Source organism: Parasteatoda tepidariorum, chromosome 7, assembly GCF_982258835.1.
Source record: "Parasteatoda tepidariorum strain Cologne lab strain chromosome 7, Ptep-v5.0, whole genome shotgun sequence".
Classification (NCBI taxonomy): Eukaryota; Metazoa; Arthropoda; class Arachnida; order Araneae; family Theridiidae; genus Parasteatoda; species Parasteatoda tepidariorum.
Window position 1 is genome coordinate 61,890,201 of NC_141761.1, and position 22,645 is coordinate 61,912,845.

General features: G+C 31.9%; 1 protein-coding gene across 1 annotated transcript; it reads left to right on the forward strand.

The window, feature by feature from the left end:
- The first annotated feature begins 1,159 nt into the window (after positions 1 to 1,159).
- LOC107451570 (GILT-like protein 1) lies at positions 1,160 to 19,481 on the forward strand. The gene is made up of 7 exons (XM_087168665.1): positions 1,160 to 1,313; positions 6,014 to 6,157; positions 8,065 to 8,139; positions 10,886 to 10,981; positions 11,892 to 12,023; positions 15,441 to 15,509; positions 19,294 to 19,481. Exons 1-7 carry the CDS (start codon positions 1,251 to 1,253, stop codon positions 19,318 to 19,320), a joined length of 606 nt encoding a protein of 201 aa, XP_087024791.1. The 5' UTR covers positions 1,160 to 1,250; the 3' UTR covers positions 19,321 to 19,481.
- Positions 19,482 to 22,645: the final 3,164 nt, after the last annotated feature.

Here is a 22,645-nt window from a genome sequence, read left to right on the forward strand (position 1 = left end):
TAATATAAAATCTCGCCAAATATATTCCCACAAACGATATTTGGCTCACAAATTGTCTTAATTTTATTATTTTACAACTTGAAATGTGGATGTACGAATACTTTTGAAGCACGAGGTTTAGTGGTGAGATTCAAATTCTCACTCTATAGAGGAGCTCTTTATGACCAAATTTAAAAATTTCCTCTTAAAAATTCAAATCATTCATGCAACAACTTGAAAAGCATTAAGATTTTTTGAAAATTTCAATTAATTTTTACGCAATTTCAATTTTTACTCACTTTTGAAGTTAGTAATTTAAGTGTACGAATACTTTTGACTGCCACTGTACATATATATATTAAGGGGCTAAGCCCCCTGCTCGCTGCCGCTCACCAACCCCGATTATTGCTTTGCAATATTGCTTCGCAATAATTGTCTTTTCTTGGCAGAAAACAATTTTTCTATTAAAGTTAAAATTATTCACTTAACATGTATGTACTAAAAGGAATTCTGTTTACTTACTCTTGTGCCTCTACTTCCCACGTCTAAATATTACTCTCAAAAATCACTTTACCCAAACATTACATCTCTTGGTGAACGGAAGTGATTTTTCGAAGTAATCATTTTTTAAAATAATATTTATATTCTTATAGCATTGTATTGTTCAAACAAACTTGATGAGTTCACAACCATAATTTAATACTCTCGCTAATAGTAGCAGTACTGGAAAATAAGTTTAAATTAGGGATACAAAAATATTTAAAGAAAAACAATACCTTTACGACTATTGTTAATTTTGTGGTGATGAAAACCAAAACAATATGGAAATGAATGAGGGAAAACTGGCGCCGACAACAATGGAAAACGGAGTCAGGCTTCTATGATTTTATGTTATATATATATATATATATATATATATATATATATATATATATATATATATATATATATATATATATATATATATATATATATATATATTACCCAAATAGAATGTTAAATTAAATCTACTGTTACAGAATTATGCACTGCAAAAATGTATCACTCATTCGATATATTTTAAATCGAAGCTTAATGCTTTGATGGAGAATGCTTTTACGAAAGAGAAAACAAGAATTCAATGTATTCCCAAAATGGCGGTAATCTCGATTGTTAATCAGACGGAATTCAGTTCATAGCTCATTTGATGCTTTTTTAATCCTGCAATCACGCGAAAAGCTGCGTAAGCTTCATACAACCACTATCTCTTCGTGATACATGTGAAAACGAAAATGATATTTCATTCGTTCATAATTTTGTTATTTGCATGTCTACAAAGCATAGGTAGTTCTCAGGTAAAATATTCGATTATTTTTTAAAAGAAGTAATATCCACTATAGTTTGATTGTTTACAACTATTTGAATGTCTAAAATTTCTGTGCGTGATCTTTAAATTTCGAGATTTTCGATATTGAACTATAACACTTTTGTATAATCTGCTGCTTGAATATAACTAAACGCAGCATGAATTCAAGCATAAATTGTATTTTAATTTGGAAAAGACGTCGATTCATTTCAAGTTTTCAATTACCAATTTTAAACTCCACTGGGGTAGACTATATTTGAGGTTGCCCCTTGATTCTCGCCAAGTTGTGATCGCCAAAGCTGGGGCAATGTCGAAACACAATCGTGATCCTGATTGGTTTAGATTTTAGCGTTATTTTTAAATATTCAACGGTATATGTAATTTCAGAGGTCCATTAGTTCTAGGTTGGATACTGGCTGGTAAGGTTACTTTTGCTTCTGGTCAATAAGATCGAAGGTATGTGCGCAGTCATAAAAAGGGACTTGAGAAAAAAAATGTCACCGCCAGTCCGGTACCACAGTCGCCATTTTCGATTCGTATTTCGCCGAATTTATGGGACGATGGAGGTACGCAGATTCTATTCATGCTAAATTTAGACAGTATCTAACTGCTATTAGAGAATTCTGTGCCTGAGGATATTCAAGCTTAATGAAAAACTGAGTTGTTTTTTTTCTCATTCTTTCTGTGCTTACTCCAATAATTTTTGTTTCGATTCAAAATGCACTTTATTGGGTTTATTAATTTTGCTTATGTTGGGTTCATTGCAATTTTATAAAGTTTAGGCCGATGTTTTGCTGAAATTTTCTAATGTTTTATTGAAATATCATTATGTTTTGGCCGTCATTCCTGTTACAACGGTGTTCCGCGCAAACAGGAATGGCGCCAAACGTAAGTCGCCGATTTCGCCAAGGGACACCCTCAAGTACATTTTTACCCTCCACTGCCTTGTTCATTTAAACTCAAGTCAGGTAACAAAGAAATTCCTAAACCAAATCTTGAGAAAGAAAAACTAGCATTTTTTTTTATCATTATTTCTTTTTTTTTTTTTTGTAATGTAACTCGCTTCTGCACTTGATGGAAAACCGCCAAAATTTAGCAAGTCGCCAATGGGACTCAAACGTGTGAACTGTATTTCACTGGGAATATTTGTGAGGACCTTTTATAATGTACAAATCACCATAGCATAATCAGGAATCGCGAAATTTTAACCTCATGAGAAAACTTCTAAAATAACAATTATACCTTTTGTGTCTACGGTACACAATGTGTTTCGATAATATCACCTTATTTTGCTATTGATAATATTAGGAACAGTCTTTTTGTTAAGTGGCAGACCTATTACAATTAATACCTATTTTATTCATTGATATTGAATGTAATTAGTACGAGAGATGGTTTTGTATCAGATATTATGGTAATTCATCCTAAGTAATACTTTAATGTATATAAATACCTCAAGAAAATACTAAGAAAAGAATTGCTTTTATTACATTAGCAACTTTAATCGAAAACTTAACAACAAATATACAAAATACAAAATTACGAATACATATATACCCTTTATGTGGCCCATAAACAATGAATTTCTCTATCTATTGGCAATGCTAGAGTAAATATTCATCTTTTAAGTTTGTCTTAAGTAATAAATTAAGTGGTTTTTAATAATTAGCTATGCGTTAAGTATTTATTTAGACTCATTTTGTTAAAATGTCTTAAATAATAATTCAAGTAGTATTAAATAGTTTGATAAACATTAAGTACTTATTTAGAATAATTTTGTACTTTTATAGAAATAAAAATTTCATTAAGAAATATTAATTATTTTCATTTATTTTTTATCCTTCCTAAAATGCCTATAGAAGTTTTAAACATAAACGGTGCTATGGTGCCACACATACTGCAGTACCAAATATTGGTGACCGAGGTTATCGTTTTCGAGCAATAGCATGCACAATACTCAAATTATGGCTCGAGAGATGATCGAGGAAGTAGTTCAGCATGTAATAAAGTTTTAGGATGAGTTTTTTTTATCTTATCTTATGACAGAGCGGTAAATAATGTTAATACTTTTGTTGTCAACTATGCTGAAATTTCCCGAACTCATACTTTCGGTGGTTTGCGTGATTTAACGACTGCTGGACAGAAATGAATTATTTTCAATTCAGTTTCAGCATAAATTTTTTCCGAATTATTTTGTTTTATTTGATGCAATGGATAACAAACGATGAAACATAACCTAAACATGAAATACTAAAATTAAACTTGAAAAAAGCATATGTTGAATTGAAAAAAGAAACTGCTATACTTTCAAATTAGTCAAATAAATAATTTTTATTGAAAAATACCTTTAAATTAATTCCAAAGAAAGTATTAAGATATTTTAACCTCTTAAGTACCTCTTAAGTTAAGATATTTTAAACTCTTAAGTCAAACATATTAAACATAATTTAGAAAAATTTTGTCAAAAGAACGAGATTTTAAAGAATAAAATTTTTAGATTATTTTTCCTTTTTATAAGTAATTCTCTATGTAAAAATATAATTGGATTTGCTCTCGTTGATATAATATGAGTTACCCTCAATAACAATATTTCTACTTAGCAATTCTGTATACTCTTGATAATTTTATTCTAAATTTATATTGATATATTTTTGATGCGAAAAGTATGAAAACTTTTTAAATGGTTATTGTTCGTATTAGCATGTATTAGTTTGTAACTGAAATAGAATGCTTTAGCACTTATCTATCTCTAGTTTGTAATATCAGCTCTACTAGCATTATCTATGCTATTAAGAATTATAAAAAAAAAATTAAAAAAATGCTCTACGTTTTCACTAACAAGCAGCACCAAATGAATGATATTCACACCTTTCAGTTCAACTTCTAACTTAGAGATCGTTCCAAAATCGAAAGCACTGTTAGAATTTTCATTCTAAACTTACGATTAAATAACTGGCAACAGTCTGTCTCTCCAACTAATCATAAAGTTTACGGTTGAAATATACTTTTTTTTACCTTTAAGGATTTGAAATCTTTTACAGCTAGAATGGTTAAAAAAATCGTAAATGTAAGACTTTACAGTTTTGTAATAAACTACACCTTACATGGTTCCAAAACTGTAAAAACGAAATCTAACTGGACATTAAAGCTAGGTTATGGAGACAGGAGTTAGGTTGTAGTTGTGATGTGTATTTTATTTTTCAATTGAACCATGGAATTTATTTTAATTAGTTTTAACTACTGATGCTATCGTGTGAGATGGTAAATACTAGACATTTTTGTGTTAAGCAGCTGTGGTGCTGCCACCTTTACATGAATACAGAGATGCCAACTTGTTCCGGACAGCAATTATATATTTTAAAGTGGTAGTTTATCAATTGTGATTCTTGGTTTAATAAATTCAATTTAGTAGATTTTTATCCGCCACTATTTCTAAATAATTCGTAGGCTTATATATTTCACCACTGTATGATAGTTATGATAAGCTATACCTTTTAAAAAGCAAGCAGAAATAAACAAATATTTCCAAAATGTACTTCGTAGTTATTTACCGTTTTTTTTTAATTATTTTAGCGTGTCCGGAGCAGTTGGCATCTCTGTGAATAAGAATTTCGTATTCCAATAGTCCATGTTTACGCAGGACACTGGAAACTCTGGTTGATTGGTTCTAATGCCACTTGCCAACGTGCAAGCCTGCTTGGTGAAACAGAGCAAATTAAGTTAGAGTGTGCGATTCTTGTTTTTTTAGTGGCGCCACCTATGACCAAGAATTCGACTTCTGCCTCATCATACTTCACACCTGTACTGGAAACTCTTCATGCGATGAAGGAATAGAGGGAAAATGGCTGGAATTCGAGCTCCTATTCAGCCTGTCATGCGGTGGTCAAATTTGCCCTCTCGGCCAAAAAATTTAGCTAATTTAAATTACTCGGCTAAAAATTGCAGGGAAGTAAGCCATGAGTAAGTTCATAAAGTGTTCACCACACACTTATTTTTAGAAGAAAATTAGACATCTTCTGTTGTGTCAGTTATCTGATGATGCGAAATAAAAATATGAATTCTTAATCCTTGTCACATGGCTTAGCTTTCCATGAACGTGAGCTTGATTCTCATCCTAGTTTCTTAGATAAAACTCTTATTGTTTAACCTTATCAGTCAATAAACCGTAGAATCAGTAAACAAGTTTTCTCACATTTAACAGTTTAAATACCTCCTTTTTTCTGGTTTTTTTCTCTTCTTTGATTGAATATTGTTAAATAACAATTAAATAAATTGCTATTTATTTAAATTATTATTAATTGCTGTTCCACTTTATTTGAATAATATCTAACATATTGGCTGTAATACGGATAGAAAACATTGAATGATTTGCACCCATATCAAATTTTTAAAATAGAGTTGTAGATAGAAGTCAACAAAATCAGGTTAGTCGCAAACGCTTTAGGTGGCGCTTTGAGTTGAATTTCTGTTTATTCCAGAAAATCAGTGGAGAAGAAGATGTATGGTTAAATAAAACGTTTGTATTTAACATCCAGTTAAATGTCGTGAAATGACATTTGACTTTATGCATAACGCCTTTTCTACAAATTAATGAATATAATTGGTGAAATGGTGAAAAAATGGTTTCTGGCCGGCTGACAGTAAATTTATTATTTATTTTTGTAAAATATTAATAATTCATTGTTTTAGAGTCCTGTACGTGTGAATGTGACAATCGCTTATGAATCCCTTTGCCCAGACAGTAAAAGGTTTTTCCATAAGCAGTTTGTTCCAACTTTTAACAGGTTGTCTAACTATATGAATGTAAAGTTTCTACCATTTGGAAATGAACTGGTAAGTGAAACATATATAAATATACATGTATATACTGTCTTTTTATTACGTTATATATGAAACAGCTATTCCAATTACAAATCGAAAAATTTAAATTTATATTTGATAAAATGCTTATTATTTTCGTCTATTAACCAATTGATTCAGTAAAATGACCACTATTTAACAAAGAATTATAGATCTCACTTTTAAATTGTTCTTCAAATGTTTTAGTCTTAAATTTTTTCATAAATTCTGTAATATTTTCCTTGAAATTGAATTGGCCTTAAAAAAGGCAAGCTCAATTTAGCTTTTGAGAAGAAAAAAACACTTTATTTATCTGCGACATCTATTTTAGTGGAAAAGTTCGAAGTGTTACTTCGTTTCAAAAATTAATTTTTATTAACGCAAAAGTTGTAGCAACCGCTTTGATTGTTTCAGGAATCTTTTTCTAAGGATATTGTTCCTGGAAATGCTAGTACATTTTTTGTATCAATGTGAGCTTGCATTGCGTTCAAAATGTTTTTCTTAAAACGAATTCCCATTCAAAAGCATCTTAGATGATATTTGAAAGGAAAAACAAGTACCCCCTTTTTTGAATAAATTAATGTATGGCGGACGAAAGTTTTTACACTATCTCTTTCAAAATAATGAAAATTGCATTAGTTCCAAACAAATTCACACACTTTAAAAGTTAAAACATATTTTACATAAATGTTTTAATGGGTCACACTCGCACATCATTCCAACGTTAAACCATAAAAGCTTGAACCATAATATCTAGCATATTTTATTCAACCTTAATAAGGTGCTAAATTCAGTTAAATATCCGTTCATATTTGAGCCTTTGTTATCACACGGAAAAAAATTCTGATAAAATTACCATACTGTATGTTAGTGAAATTTCTGATAGAAAAAACACAATTATGATAATAAAAACTGAAACATACAGTATTTAAGCCATTCATTTGGCAATTTATCCGCTCATATGGTGTCGGCTGACCGAATTTACGAATTAAAATTAAAGTTCTTATTGAAATTATAGTTGTTATTAGAATTTCAAAATCATAGTTTTTATTACGGCACATATATTAAAAAATACCAAGCTAAAAAGGAAATTTATGCGAATGAATAGTTTTCATGCCATGCTCTAAGATATCATGATAAAACTATCAAATTTTATCACATATTAGTAAAAAATATTTTATAGCTAATTCTACAAAAGCCCTTCAGAAAAATTCCCCAGATTCTTAATAAAGCAAGGAACGATGTAAATTTTATCATATTATGGTAGCTTTAACCTTATTTTGTTTCGCAGTAGGCGTATTTAAGTTAAAGATTATTTCATTAGAACGATGGCAATATGGTTCCCAATCTGCTTTGATATAAGGGTAGAGAATATTCGCGTGATATTATTGTACATCATGCTTTAAAATTTCTAATAATGCGCATTTTAATAATTTTAGGAGATTTCATAAATAATAAATCATTTCAGTCACAATTCCTCCCTGTGAGAAAGGTTCAAAATATCAATATTTTAACTCTTGCGTTACATAAGAATTTAAAAGATAGTACCCAGAGTTATCCAAGTTTTCGAGATGAGTACGGCTTAAAATTTCTTTCGGGATATTTGGTTATTTTTTCATTTTCATGTTGCTTAATAAAAATTAATAACATGATATTGCTAGTAAAGTTTTTCATTTGAAGAATATTTTCGTTAACTATAATAAATATAGTTCAGAACAATGAAAAAATAAATAATCATATTTTTATATTATGTTTAATCAATAAACATACTTTTAAAAGCATTACATTAAAAAGTATGATTCTCCTTAAAATGTCAAATAAAATTTTTTATGATAACATTCTATTTTATACATTTCTAATTTATTTCATCATCACCAAATTAATAAATTATTATATTTTAGATTAGTAGATTACCAAGTAAAGTCAAATTCGAATGTCAACATGGCCCAAATGAATGCTACAGAAACAAGATTCAAGTAAGAAAATCATTACTATTATATATTTGTGATTTACAAATATATTCTGAAAATACGGAGCTTAGTAAGCGATATTTAGAATAAAATTAACATAATATTTAGAATCAAACTAATGTTTAAATACGTGAATTTCTTAAACAGGATAAAATATTCCCACGCTATCTGGCCAAAAGGATCCGGACGCCCCTTGAAAAGAGGTTCCATCGAGTAATGCAATTTGATACGTAATCGTAAGCTATAAAAGTGTTGGTAGAGGTTTGTCAGGTTGCATTTATGCGTTTGTGCGATAATGAGTAAGTCAAAGGAATTTAGTTTGTGTAACCGTAACAGTATAGGGGGATGCCACCATTGTGGGAAATCAGTTCGTGAGATTGCTGACATTCTACAGAAGCCTAAATCCACTGTGATGTAATTGTGAGCGAATGGAGAAACGACCTGGTAGGCTGAAAAAACTTGGTGAACGCAGGCGCAGAACTTTGAAAAGTGTAGTGAAACAAAATCGCAAGTCCCCGTTGGTGGAAATTTCTCAGGAGTTCCAAAGCTCATCAAACGTTAGTGTTAGCAGCAGGACTGTTCGTCCACAGTTAAAAAACTTGGTATTCCATGGTCGTGCAGCCACGCACAAATCGAGCATCACTCCAAAGAATGCGAAGAATCAATCGGAATGGTGCAGATCTCTCCATCATTGGACTGTGTACATGTGGAAAACTATTCTTTGGATTCAGAAATCTTGCTTTGCTCTCTAGCAGTCGGATAGGCGCGTCTGGGTTAGGCGGATGCCCGGCGAGCGTTTCTTTAGTGACTGCATTGTACCAACTGTTAAGCTTGGTGGCGGAAGCATAATGGTGAGGTGTTTCTCGTGATTTGGCCTGGGTTCGTCAGCTCCTGTGGTTGGAAATATGAGCTCTGAGATGCATGCGAATATTCTGGGCAATGCTGCATTCCCATCTCTACGGCAATATTTCGGGGAAGGCCCATTTCTCTTCCGGCAGGATAACTGCTCCATTCACAAATAGAAGCTTGCACAGACGTGGTTTGACGAAATCGGTGTTAGGTGCTCTAAAACTGGACTGGCTTTCTCGGAGCCCCGATCTAAATCGCATAGAGCACCTTTGGGACAAATTAGAGCGTAAATTACGCAACCAGCCAAATCGATTATCCTTTCTGCAAGCACTCACTTCAGCTGTGATGGAAGTCTGGAAGTCAATTCCTATGGATACCTATGAAGAACTGGTGGAAATTCTTCCCAGACGTGTGCAGGCTGTCATCGATGCAAAACGGTGACCAATATCATATTAATATGAGCCTGAGGACGCTCTAAGTTCATACCACAGATTGTGTATTTTGCAATAATGTTATTAAAGTTAGTAATTAAAGCAGTAAAATGCATTGACTTTTAAATTATTTGTATGTAATAGTCAAAAAACATTTCGTCTCCTGTCTCGCGTATTTTTTATGTTCTGTCTTAAAACCAACTGATCGTCTGAGACGCTTACATGTTCAGTTTATTTAAAAAAGTATCATTCAACGAGAGATTTGTGTTTTCTAGGAAAATCTGTACAAAGTAGAATGGGATACCTACAAGTGACGTAGTTTGGGCTTCTCGATCCTGATTGGTTGCTGAACCGTGGCATTTGCTTCTCTTACCATTCTATTTCGAGTGAGCCAAACTCGTCAAGTATCAATTATCTTAAGTGACACAATCTTATATTCTTTCAAAAAAAATTACACAAAGATTTCAATTCGTTCACCATATATTTCTTACTTAACACAAAGACAGGCACGAAGCCATCCAGAACATAAACTAATTATGCATTGAAGTTGTCAGGTACACAAAACAAAAATATATCATGGTTATAATAAAATACATAAACAAATAATAAATCTAAGCTAAGTAAAAAACATAGGCGAGAAAGAATTATATTTCAACGAATTCGAGGAGCGATACGGCATTATATTTAATTAATTTCACGTTAATTAACATTCTAACTTATGTGGAGAAGCTTTTCTCAACTGCAACATGTCATTTTGCGTATAACTATAAGCTGGCGCTGACATCATGGGTCACATGTACGGGCGTCCAAATTCTTTTTCTTCTTGAAGTGCAAGTACCCAATTACGAAACGCTCAGTCGGTTAAAATAACTAAGACAAATTTAATAGGTTTTTATTGGTTATAATTACATAATGTAAAACATTTTAGTGTATCTCAACACTAAAAATGGTGGCAACTATTTTACATCAAAGTGGCACAGTGAAACACATACATTATTCTTGGATCTAATGTTTCACTACACCAATGTTCTACACTACTTGGTGTAAAGTCGTCACCATGATGTCTGTTATTCAATAACATTACAATATAATTACAGTAAGAAAAGGTACACATAACCGTCAATAAAGTTATTTTTACAATACAATATAAAGAAAGAAATATTAATTTAGGATAAATATATATACAGTAATTTTTTTTAAATAAAATTAGTTTGTAAATCAAATATCCGCGTAGCACAGAAACAGTTCTAAGATGAATTCGAATTAGGCTTAAGAGAAGGAAAGGGGACCCTTTTAAAACGTATACGAACGATCGATTTGGTGTTAACCGAGAATTAAGTGTTCCCTCATTTTTAGGGTTTTTCAACTTCATATTAATAGAGATATTACACCACAGTTTTTGCAGTGTAGATACTACAGCGGTGCTTACTGATATTTTTATACTTAAAATATATGACTTATTTACATTTTAGGCATGTTTCATAGCATATGATGGAAACACAACAAATCAAGTAAAATTCATCAACTGTGCATTTGATGTTAAAAAGGCAAAGAAACACGTTGAAAACGTAAGTTAACTTCTTTTTAACGATATACTTTTTTCTAATCGTCATCCCCATATATTTTCCCTGCAACGAGATCATTCCATAATGCTTAAATCAGATAAATCTGACTATTTTAATTGCGATTCTCAAATAGTGATGATTGTACCAGAATGCATACAAAAACGATTATTAGATCGATTATTATTTACGGAAAGTATAATTATTTTACTCTGTTTCATAATATTAAAAAATGCTTGTCTTTTTTGAAGTACAAAATATTAAAAAAAAAAGTTACACCTTTACCTACCATAATAGAAAAATTCATTTGCTTATTTTTAGGTACAGAATGACTAAATAAGCTGAATGAGATAAAAAAATAAAATTTTCAATAACTGAGCTAAAAAAAATGCTGGCAAACTTTGAATGTCTCTAGACATATTCGAATTTAGTTATGCCATGTTCAATATGATTGTCTTTAATGGCAATGGTGTAGTGCAAACCAATAGCAAAATTCTGAATAAACTACTAACGTTTCGAGACATCGATAATTTCGATGGTTTTTTAAGTGGCAGGTTTGATCTCAGATATAGTTTGGAGTTTATTTACGTAAATTTTGTCTCCAATATTGCTTTACAAAAGAAAGTCATGCAGTTTGAGATCAGGAGAAAAAGGCAGCTTTAACGATCGACATACGCTCAAAAAAGCTTTATTACTACGCTTCCCCCCCCCCCAAATAAACAAAAAGAGATTAAGATTGCGAATGTTTGAAAAAAGTTCTAATATATCATGAATTGAACCCTTAAATTTTAGATTAATCTCCCAACGGTTAAAGGTTATTAAGGCTTGTTGTCACAAGTTTAAAGAAATGCGAAAAATACTTTAAGTTCATGTTTGTAATTCCTTAAATGTTTTTGATATTTTTTGTGCCATCTAGTGTTTTGACGATGAGAACTTTCACAATAAAATTAAACACTGCGCAGATGGAATAATGGGTGATGAATTACTTCTGAAGGCTGGACTCGAAACGCCGCCTCATTCCTTTATTCCCTGGATAGTCATCAATGGCGTAAGTGAAAATAAAGTTCTTTCGTACATTCTATAAAATAATAGCAGTTAAGATTAACAGTCATAGAATTTGTTCTTAGTCATTCCAAAGCAAACACATTTATTTTAACCCTACTTTTAGCTAATTTCGTTTTTTCAAACCATTTCAAGTTACGGAAATTTTTAGTTTCAAACACTCTATATAAATCACTAATTCTTATAATTCGAAAATCATGCAGGTATCTTTTTTTTTATTTCTCTTTAATTAAAAATGTCAAATGATATACAGAGCTCAAAATTAAAAAAAAAATAATGACTTTTGACCTCAATAAAGACCTCAATGACTTTTGATTTATTGACTGGATTTATCTATTCTTATGTGCAAACTTAATGATTCGAAAGGAAGATCATAAGTATACTAAAAGTTATTGTATACATTTACATTTGGTAAAAATATTGCGAACAATATTTTTACCAAATGTATGTATGTTCACAAATGCTTGTACTCAATACATTTATTTTACAAAACAATAAAAGAATAAGTATGTGTTTTGCTTCATGCGCTTTGTCTTATATACGGATAAAAAAATCCAAAATTATGGTTCATAAAAACAAAATGTACGGTATTTAAACTATTCATTTGGTAAATTCTCCGCTCATATGGTATCGGTTGAGATAAACGAGCTGAGATAATCAATTAAGATCACATATGGTAATTTTTATAAGCATTAGTGAGTTAGTGGCAGAGGCCACTAGTCAATTTACAGTTTACTGATCGTGATTTTCTCTATATTCACATACAGATCCGCAGTGGCTCAGGGGATAGAGCGTTCACCTATTAGTGAGGTTCAAACCCCAACAGTGGCTGGTTGATGCAAAATCCTGACGTCACACACTTATATTGTACGAAATGCATCTCAAAATTGAACCACAAAAGCACATTTTTGAAAAAATAACAACTCGTTCTCAAGCAAACTAACAAACAGCGAAAACACACTTTGGACTTAGTCAAAATAACAACTGGGAGGAATCAGTAAAGGAATTTTGTAGGATTGATAATATCCCGACATGTCTTCAATGTGTTCAGAATGAAATAAGGACAGATTGTGTTTAATTTATCTATGCAAATTGCTAATTCTTTACAAATATAAGACCTATATCTAAGCTGCATCATCTATCTCAGCAGTTCCCATATAATATTCCGTGGAGCCCTAGGTTTCCGTTGTAAAGGGGTATGGGTTCCCTGACTTTTTTTACCAATTATTATTTTTGAAGTATGTAATTAAATTTAAGTCCAAATGTTCATTATTTATTTTTTTTTTCTTTATTCATAGAAAATTAATTAAAATGTTTGTGAAGAAAGAAAATTCAAAACAATGTCTTTCCTAATAACAATATAATGAATAAATTTTGAAAAAGATACATATTTCACATCGAATAAAAAAAAAATTTAACAATGGAGAAGTATGCTCCTCTGATAACCATTTTCAACATTTATTTATTTTTTCCTTTTTCGATTTGATTTTAATGGAAATCGTATTTCAATTCAAAATCAAAAGAAAGAAAAAACTAGACTAGATGCCGCTTTAGACCAGTGAATTCAATTGTCTGAGATAAGATCCAATTTTATGACTAATATATGATGAAAAAATTACATTCTTCATTCGTTCACTACATATTTTCAAAATAATTAATAATAAATAAAGTTTAGATCACTACATATTTTTAAAATTATTAATAAAATTCAAATCACTACATATTTTTAAAATAGTTAATAAAGTTTAGATCATTACATATTTTCGAAATAATTCATTAAGTTTAGATTTTAAAATAATTAATAGTCTTCCGTTAATTTGTTCACATTTGCTAATGAAATTTATTCATTAATTCTCAACGTTCCGTCAAAATAAGGTCGATCATTTATGGTTCCACAGTTGGAAAAAATTGGGAACAACTGATCTTTCCCATCAGCTTGATATTGTCCATTTGTTGATTGTCGAACTGAATTTCATCCATAGTTTCTTTTTCGTCTGAAAAACGTTTGCAAAATTTGCAAACATATTTTCAGCTCACATGTGTCAAATTTTCTGTATACTTGAATCAACATTGCAAACGTTTTCAGGATCGTTTATCCATCTTATTACAAAAACTCGCGCTTAGTCTTTGCCCTATTAGAATTTGGGGTGAGTTTTCGTACAAAAAATCATTCAACTTCCCGTAACAGACTAATAAATATCAAGTTTCTTTTTCTGCTACGCATTATCTCCCCATTAATCTACACATAACCAGAGTCAGATTTTTTAATTAAGTCGTTTCTAAGACATGCAGCCATTAATTAAACACTTCAGATGATCCTTGTGTTAAATCTACTTCATTCATAATCTGTTAGTATCATTATCATTACTTATGAACAGACACCATGTTTAAGTTCATAAGCTAGGGGTCGAGAGCGCTGATACCACACTATTCCCTCCATTCCCTTTAACACATGAAGAGGTTCCAATGCCCTGAATTCTCCATTGTCTAAGGAAAAGCCTAGTTCCTATGTTCTATCAATTTTTTTCTAAGGTTTTAAAGCCATGCTAGTTGTAAATGGTTAAAAAACCGAATAGTTTTGTATTCACGGTTTTACAGCCATATTAGTTGTAAACGGTTTCGAAACCATAAAGGTAAAAAAATTTCTTCACTGTAAACTCAAACATTAATCGGTTGGGCAACTGCTGCGATTATTTTACCATAGTTATAGAATGAAAATGCTAACAGAGTAATTGCAAATTATTTTTACAGCTAATATGAAAAACACAAATTTAATAATTTATTTTCAGCATTAATAAATAAAAAAAAATTTTAATTCTATAATACCACTAAGGTCTTACACTGCGAAAAATTCCGGAAAAATTACGGTATAAAGTACACTTTGAGAGCATCATCCGCAAAATTTATTCTATCGAGGAATCTATTTTACCGTAAAATCTATTTTACCGTAAAATCCATTCGCATCGCAATTTTTACAGTAATATTTCTTCAATTATAGTGATTAAGTAATTTTACTGTACCGTATATCACATTTTCTGTTCCGTAACATATTAATGTTCTGTAAAAAGTTCCGGTCCGGTACTTTTTACAGTAATTTTTTACAATGCAATAATCACATTCATAATAACGCGTTTGCGTTAAGGAGGGAAATATATCGATAAAGATTTTTTTTTTGAAAAATGAGATATGCAACATTTAAAAGCTTTGGAGTCCCTGGCTAAGAGCTAAAACACCGCTTATTAAAAAATAAAAAAGGAGAGAAGGTAACTTATTGAGTTAAACTAATTTGATTTCATTAAACGCAATTAACATTTAATAGTAAATGCAAGGGTTGGAATTATTTTAGATATTATTAATCTTTTTACACTTAAATAACGGAAAGCTTAAAATATTTGAATTACAGAAAAGTGGGAAGAACTTCAACCAGCGAGCTTTTAAACATTTCATGAACGTTATTTGTGATGAGCTTCAGGTAAGTGTTTTACTGTTTATCTATGATTAAATTTAGTATAAAGTGACATGAACCTTTGAACTTTTTTAACTTATGCAATTTTTATTTTTGTTTAAGTACAAAATAATGATATAAAAACATTTCTTAATGAAGACAACTAATAATAGCCAAAGTAGAAATAGATTTATTTTTTTTTATGTTTAAATTAAGTTGCTGGCATATTTTTTACAAAAAATTCATTAAGCTTTAATTAAGTCTATCTAATTTTTTTTCTTTTAAATGACTTGTCTCAAAAACTAGCAGGTCTTACAACGAATTTTTATAATACTGATTTACTATAAATTACTACCAACCTTTAAAATAGACAACAAACTAATATTCAATTTGGAAACATCGAGTCGGTAAAAAATAGAGAAAGAAAAAAATACTCCTGTTCTACTTATTTTTAAATTTTCAACTTGTTTACAAAGTGATTGTTACGTAAACTCTCAAGAAAATAATTAAAAAATCTTTCTGTTACTTTATCAGACAAAAAAGCAGGTTTTGATTATTCCAATTATACTTGAACTATGATATTTAATCAGGTTCATGCTAATTATTAATTTGTGGTTCTTACTGAATCTGTCTTATATTTTCTAAAAATATTTGTGAAGAAAGTTTAAGAGATTAGGTATGTTGGTAAGGAAAGTGAAAACTGAATGTAAGTTGTGTGTGAAGAAAAGTAGATGCATGTCAGCATTATGCAAAATAAAATCGGAAACAAACTTTATAATAAAATAACGTACATATTTGTTTCTTTTCTCCTATATGAGAACAGGCAAAATCATTAGAGATGAACTATCGCTCCCTTTTAAAATATACCATATAGTACCAAGCTTCGTAAACTTCTCACTGGTCAAAATGTTTTTTTTTTTTTAAAGGAAGAAACTACGATTTATTCCTGGACGGGGTTTACGATAGCGATGAAGAACGAAAAGGAATGACCGGTGCATTTAAAGAAAATATAAGAAGCAAAGATCTGAACAGAAGATACTCCTTAAATATGATCTTATACTATCCGGGGTATTTATATCCGGTTACTATAGAAATGACCAAAAATTCGAAAATTTTATTAAAGAAAAACAAAAGGTGTCCGGATTACATATTCTGCCATTTATTATACCATTCCAATATCTGAACGAGAGTTTTATTCCTAAAAAAAGCAGTTTCAGATTACAGAAACACTGAAGATTACCAACATTGAAACTTGAGATAATATTGATGGTAGTGTCCTCCAGGGGTTAGTAAACGCCAAGCAGCATCGTATATTACAAGTCGTAAATAAACATCGTGGATATGTTGGCTATTAACAGAAGTGTGTGTATTCAGCTAGTTACTATTTTATTTCCATTTTTACAAATACGATTTTTTTTCCTACCGAGGATGCGACAGGAATTAAGTTACTCCTAATAAATTAGTATTTGTACATAGACTTACATCATATGTATGTTTCGTTTTCATTGGATTTCTTTGTGCCCATTTATGGCACAACAACAAGGTAGCTTTATTTCACTGTAACACACCTTATAAATGACAATGACAGTGACCCAGTAATAATATATAAATTAAAGCATTAAATAAAATGAATTTTCAATATTTTCCACAACAATTCTTTAGACTACTTTCCCATGACGAGAATTTAATAAATTGTTTTCTTAAAATTGCATAAATTCACAATCTTTAACAGTCTTCAAGTGAAAGTAATCAATAAATAAATATTAAATATAAAATTAATTTTCGAGAAAACTATTTGTAATAGTTTTGATTTTTCATTCAGGTATTTGAATTAGATATTGTGAAATTCAACGGTTACTCTCAATACAGTTGCAATCTATTAATTTTGCTGAATACTTAGACGATCCTGATTTTGCACCTACATATATATTATGGGACTCAAAGTTTCTTAAAACTTTTATTTTAGGTACCAGACATGTTAGTCTACAAAGTTCTAATAAACTTCGAAATTGGGTCTGCTGTTCAACGACAGTTATAAAATAAAATATAAAAAAATTTCATAAAAACCGAGGTGGCTCAGGAGATAGAGCATTCGCCTTCCAATGAGGTGAACTGATTTCGAATCCCAGCTAGGGCTAGTCGGTATGAATTCTGGCTACCACCAACCACAGTGCTGCCGTAAAATATTCTCAGTGGTAGACGGATCATGGGTTAGAGTCCCCTTGCCGTCAAGCTAATCGTACGAGGTTTTCCTGGTTTTCCTCTCCATGCATTTTTAATGTGGGCTAATTCCGTGAAAAAAGTCCTCCACGAAGGCAAATTTCTCCCAATACTTGATCCAGTAGCTCCTTTATATTCAGGATTGGATTCAAAATTACAAGGCTACGGAGTAGAACATAAGTAGTCGTAAACCTAAAAAATTGGGTCGGCTGTTCTCTGACGGTTATAAAATAAACAAAAAATTGCATAACAACTGCTGTAGATCAGGGAATAGGGCTTTCTTCTCCCAATGAGATGTCTCTGGTTCGAATCCCAGAGATCGATGGTTTGTATGAATTCTGCTCCCGGCTCTCACTGACCACAGTGCTGACGTAAGATATCTTCAGTAGTAGGCAGATCATGGGTTAGAATCTCTTTGTCGTCGGACTAGCAGTGAAAGATTTTCGTGATTCTTCTCTTTGTGTAACGCAAATGTGGTCCCCCACAAAGGTTAGTTTGTCACAATGCATGATCTAAGACTTCTCTTATCTTATAGGTTACGTTCAAAATTATAAGACTACGGAATTTAACATTGACAGTCGTAAACTCAAATTTGGGTCGGCTGTACAACGGCGATTATAAAATAAAAGATGCTCATTAGTAAAAATTTTTTACGCCTTAGTCAACTTTTTTCAATGCATATTATTGAAAGCGTATGAATGTACCTATTAATCAACTATGTTAGAAAAAGGACATAACGGCATTTCATTTACATAAACTTTTTTTAAGTCCTAAGTATTATTAACAATGAGAAATTATGTATTATTAACAAGGAAATATTAATAAAAAATTAAGTCTCCCTTCCAAAAGGGTATATGCCACGCATGATTACGAACCTTACACTGACGACCCGGCTACCACAGGAATAAAACATACTTCTGTTGGTTGCATGACTCATGAAGCAAAAAAAAAATAGCGTACCTATGCTCAAAACGCAAAAGAAACTTTCAGCTAACTAAACAGCATAGATGATTGTAAAAATACATCGAAAGTCGCAGTTAAAAAGAGAGCATATTTTATTATGTACCTATTACCAATGTCACAATGTTGCCATTCATTATGTATTGCCGTAATCCATTTTTGAATTTAATTTATTCAATCTGTATTATCTTCGGTGAAGGTTGATTAAGTCAAAACTGATGCTGTACTTGGTATTTCCGGATACTTCAGCTTAATTTCTCTTACGGGGGTGCCAGTGAATATAAGAACTCTTTTACTTGTATTAAAACAAGAAATCTGAATTACAATTTACATCGTAATTTTTCAAACTCATTTCGAACTTCATTTTTTTTAATCGCTATCCAACTGTAACTCATTTTTTCCTACAAAGATAGATACCATACGTGGGAAGAAATATTTTCAGAGATAATCCCTCAGGGGAAAAAAAATTACTCTATTCGCCTCCCTAATGTGTGAAACTTTCGTTTCAAATAATGAAACTATTATATGAAATTAAAAAACAATGACTTCTTGCGTTTTTCTTCTTGTTTATAAAATCCCATTAAGCATAAACACATCTATTATAATTTAAAATATTTTCATATGTTTACAGGCAGATAAACCTGACGAGTGCAAATAAAGATATATTGGTAAGTATAATAGTCTTGATGTTGAGAAAACAGAAAGAGAAGAAATAGAGAACATAAACAATGTAATATAAGAAGAAAATAAAAAATTGTTGCAATTAGTTTGTAATTTGTAAAACCATTTTTAAAAAGTTTAGTTTGGAAATGTGGAGAAATAAAGAAATAAATTATTTATTATTATTAGTCTATGGAACACTGGTATAGTATCTTCCTCATTTAACTGTTTTTTTTTTGTTTTTTTTTATTTTTTGTTTTTTTTTATACTTGTTATTTGAATGGAAATTATTCTTTTATGGAAATATTTAATATTATATATATATATATATATATATATATATATATATATATATATATATATATTTTGTAGTCGTAGTTAATTTAAGTCGCACTAGAGCTGCACAATGGGCTATTGGCGACGGTCTGGGAAACATCCCTGAGGAGGATGATCCGAAGACATGCCATCACAATTTAGATCCTCTGCAGAGGGGATGGCACCCCCGCTTCGGTAGCCCGACGACCTGCACATGAAGTCGAGCACTTTACGGTAGAACAGTTTAACGATGACCAATACCGCTCACCTCGGTCCCTACGCAGACTGATCCAAGTGGTCACCCGCCCGCACACTGACCGCAGCCAGTGATGCTTGACTTCGGTGATCTGCGGGGAACCGTGTCTGGGATCAGTCCACTGCGGGACTGTCCCAGACACCACTGCGAAAAGGTAGGAATAAAAAGCAGGCGTCAAGATATTATCAATTGAGAATTTTTTTCAAGTCAATGGCGTTTAAAAGTGATTATTTCCTCTTTTTAAAGATCTTCAATGGAAGTTTTGGAATGCAATTTAATTTCCAGTTTTCCACCTTTGGTTGTTGTTGTTGTTGTTGTAGATCATTTACGTCGCACTAGAGCTGCACAATGGGCTATTGGCGACGGTCTGGGAAACATCCCTGAGGATGATCCGAAGACATGCCATCACAATTTAGATCCTCTGCAGAGGGGATGGCACCCCCGCTTCGGTAGCCCGACGACCTGCACATGAAGTCGAGCACTTTACGGTAGAACAGTTTAACGATGACCAATACCGCTCACCTCGGTCCCTACGCAGACTGATCCAAGTGGTCACCCGCCCGCACACTGACCGCAGCCAGTGATGCTTGACTTCGGTGATCTGCTGGGAACCGTATCTGGGATCAGTCCACTGCGGGACTGTCCCAGACACCACTGCGAAAAGGTAGGAATAAAAAGCAGGCGTCAAGATATTATCAATTGAGAATTTTTTTCAAGTCAATGGCGTTTAAAAGTGATTATTTCCTCTTTTTAAAGATCTTCAATGGAAGTTTTGGAATGCAATTTAATTTCCAGTTTTCCACCTTTGGTTGTTGTTGTTGTTGTAGATCATTTACGTCGCACTAGAGCTGCACAATGGGCTATTGGCGACGGTCTGGGAAACATCCCTGAGGATGATCCGAAGACATGCCATCACAATTTAGATCCTCTGCAGAGGGGATGGCACCCCCGCTTCGGTAGCCCGACGACCTGCACATGAAGTCGAGCACTTTACGGTAGAACAGTTTAACGATGACCAATACCGCTCACCTCGGTCCCTACGCAGACTGATCCAAGTGGTCACCCGCCCGCACACTGACCGCAGCCAGTGATGCTTGACTTCGGTGATCTGCTGGGAACCGTATCTGGGATCAGTCCACTGCGGGACTGTCCCAGACACCACTGCGAAAAGGTAGGAATAAAAAGCAGGCGTCAAGATATTATCAATTGAGAATTTTTTTCAAGTCAATGGCGTTTAAAAGTGATTATTTCCTCTTTTTAAAGATCTTCAATGGAAGTTTTGGAATGCAATTTAATTTCCAGTTTTCCACCTTTGGTTGTTGTTGTTGTTGTAGATCATTTACGTCGCACTAGAGCTGCACAATGGGCTATTGGCGACGGTCTGGGAAACATCCCGGAGGATGATCCGAAGACATGCCATCACAATTTTGATCCTCTGCAGAGGGGATGGCACCCCCGCTTCGGTAGCCCGACGACCTGCACGCGAAGTTGAGCACTTTACGGTAGCACAGTTTAACGAGGACCAATACAGCATACCCTCGGTCCCTACGCAGACTGATCCAAGTGGGTCACCCACCTGCACACTGACCGCAGCCAGTGATGCTTGACTGTATTTAATAGAAAAATGTATATATATATATATATATATATATACGCACACAACGAAAAAAATACTAGTTTTAGTAGCTGTTTTTTACAGCAGACACTCGACAGATGACGCCACTACTTAATTAAAAACAATTTGTACTGAAACAATTTTTTAATATTCTGATATTCAGAGATTTCTAATTCAGTGGACATTCAGGGTTTAATTTATTTTTAAATAATAAAATAGTTACCCTTTCAAAGTTTCATTACATATCATCTGCAATATAAACAAAGTAACTTTTTACGACTCTATTACTGTGACAAAGAATATTTACAAGGTTACTACGTTCTATCTCTAAACAATATCTTTGGCACCAATGAGAAATAAAAGTATCATATAGTGATTTTTAATTTAGATTCATCTACGTAAAAAGATCATGAAAAATAATTCTTTTCTTTTAAGATTGAGTACCGAGAATTAGGGGAAATAGAGACTTGATGTATAAAACCTTACAATATGCCATAAAGTTTTAATATTCGTGGCGCCATCTACAGGGTCATAACAGATTCACTTACTAACTATGTTTGGAAATGTGTATGATCATAAACAGGTTCAGAGCTGTCGATAAATTTTGCAGGATGTAGGAAAATCGATAGCTTAGAATTTACTTCACATTTTTTAATATCATTTATATATGGTTTTTTCTAATTATTCATAAAAAATGATAATTTTAGGAAGTTATTAATTATAAAATTGAATTTAAATTTCAGATTATACTTTTATTTTTATCGATCGATGTTATACCAAGAAAGAGTATAAAAAAGGGATGAATATTTTAGTTTAAACAATCATATAAAAACTTTAAAATTACTAAATCATATTTTTTGACACTATAATTTTGATTTCTCTGAATGCGTGAATAGAGAAATATAAAAACCACTGCCTATAGAAATTTCGTTCTAGATGATTGAAATTTTAACTATCAATTTCTTTTTAGAAAAAAAAATATATATTATTATAATGAATAAAAACATATAAATTGAAAAATTAATTTTAAATAGAGTGGGGACCTATAATCCAGTACAACTGCCCCACCACACGACTTAGAGTAGATACATATCCGGAAGGTAGGTTCAAATTGTGTTTAACCACCCGCCCGGGTAA

Excerpts from the sequence above, each read along its gene's own strand:
- LOC107451570 (XM_087168665.1), top strand. The coding sequence starts at position 1,251 with ATGATATTTCATTCGTTCATAATTTTGTTATTTGCATGTCTACAAAGC. Across the intron at positions 1,314-6,013 it reads AAAGCATAGGTAGTTCTCAG|AGTCCTGTACGTGTGAATGT; the intron begins GTAAAATATTCG and ends TCATTGTTTTAG. Across the intron at positions 10,982-11,891 it reads CAAAGAAACACGTTGAAAAC|TGTTTTGACGATGAGAACTT; the intron begins GTAAGTTAACTT and ends TGTGCCATCTAG.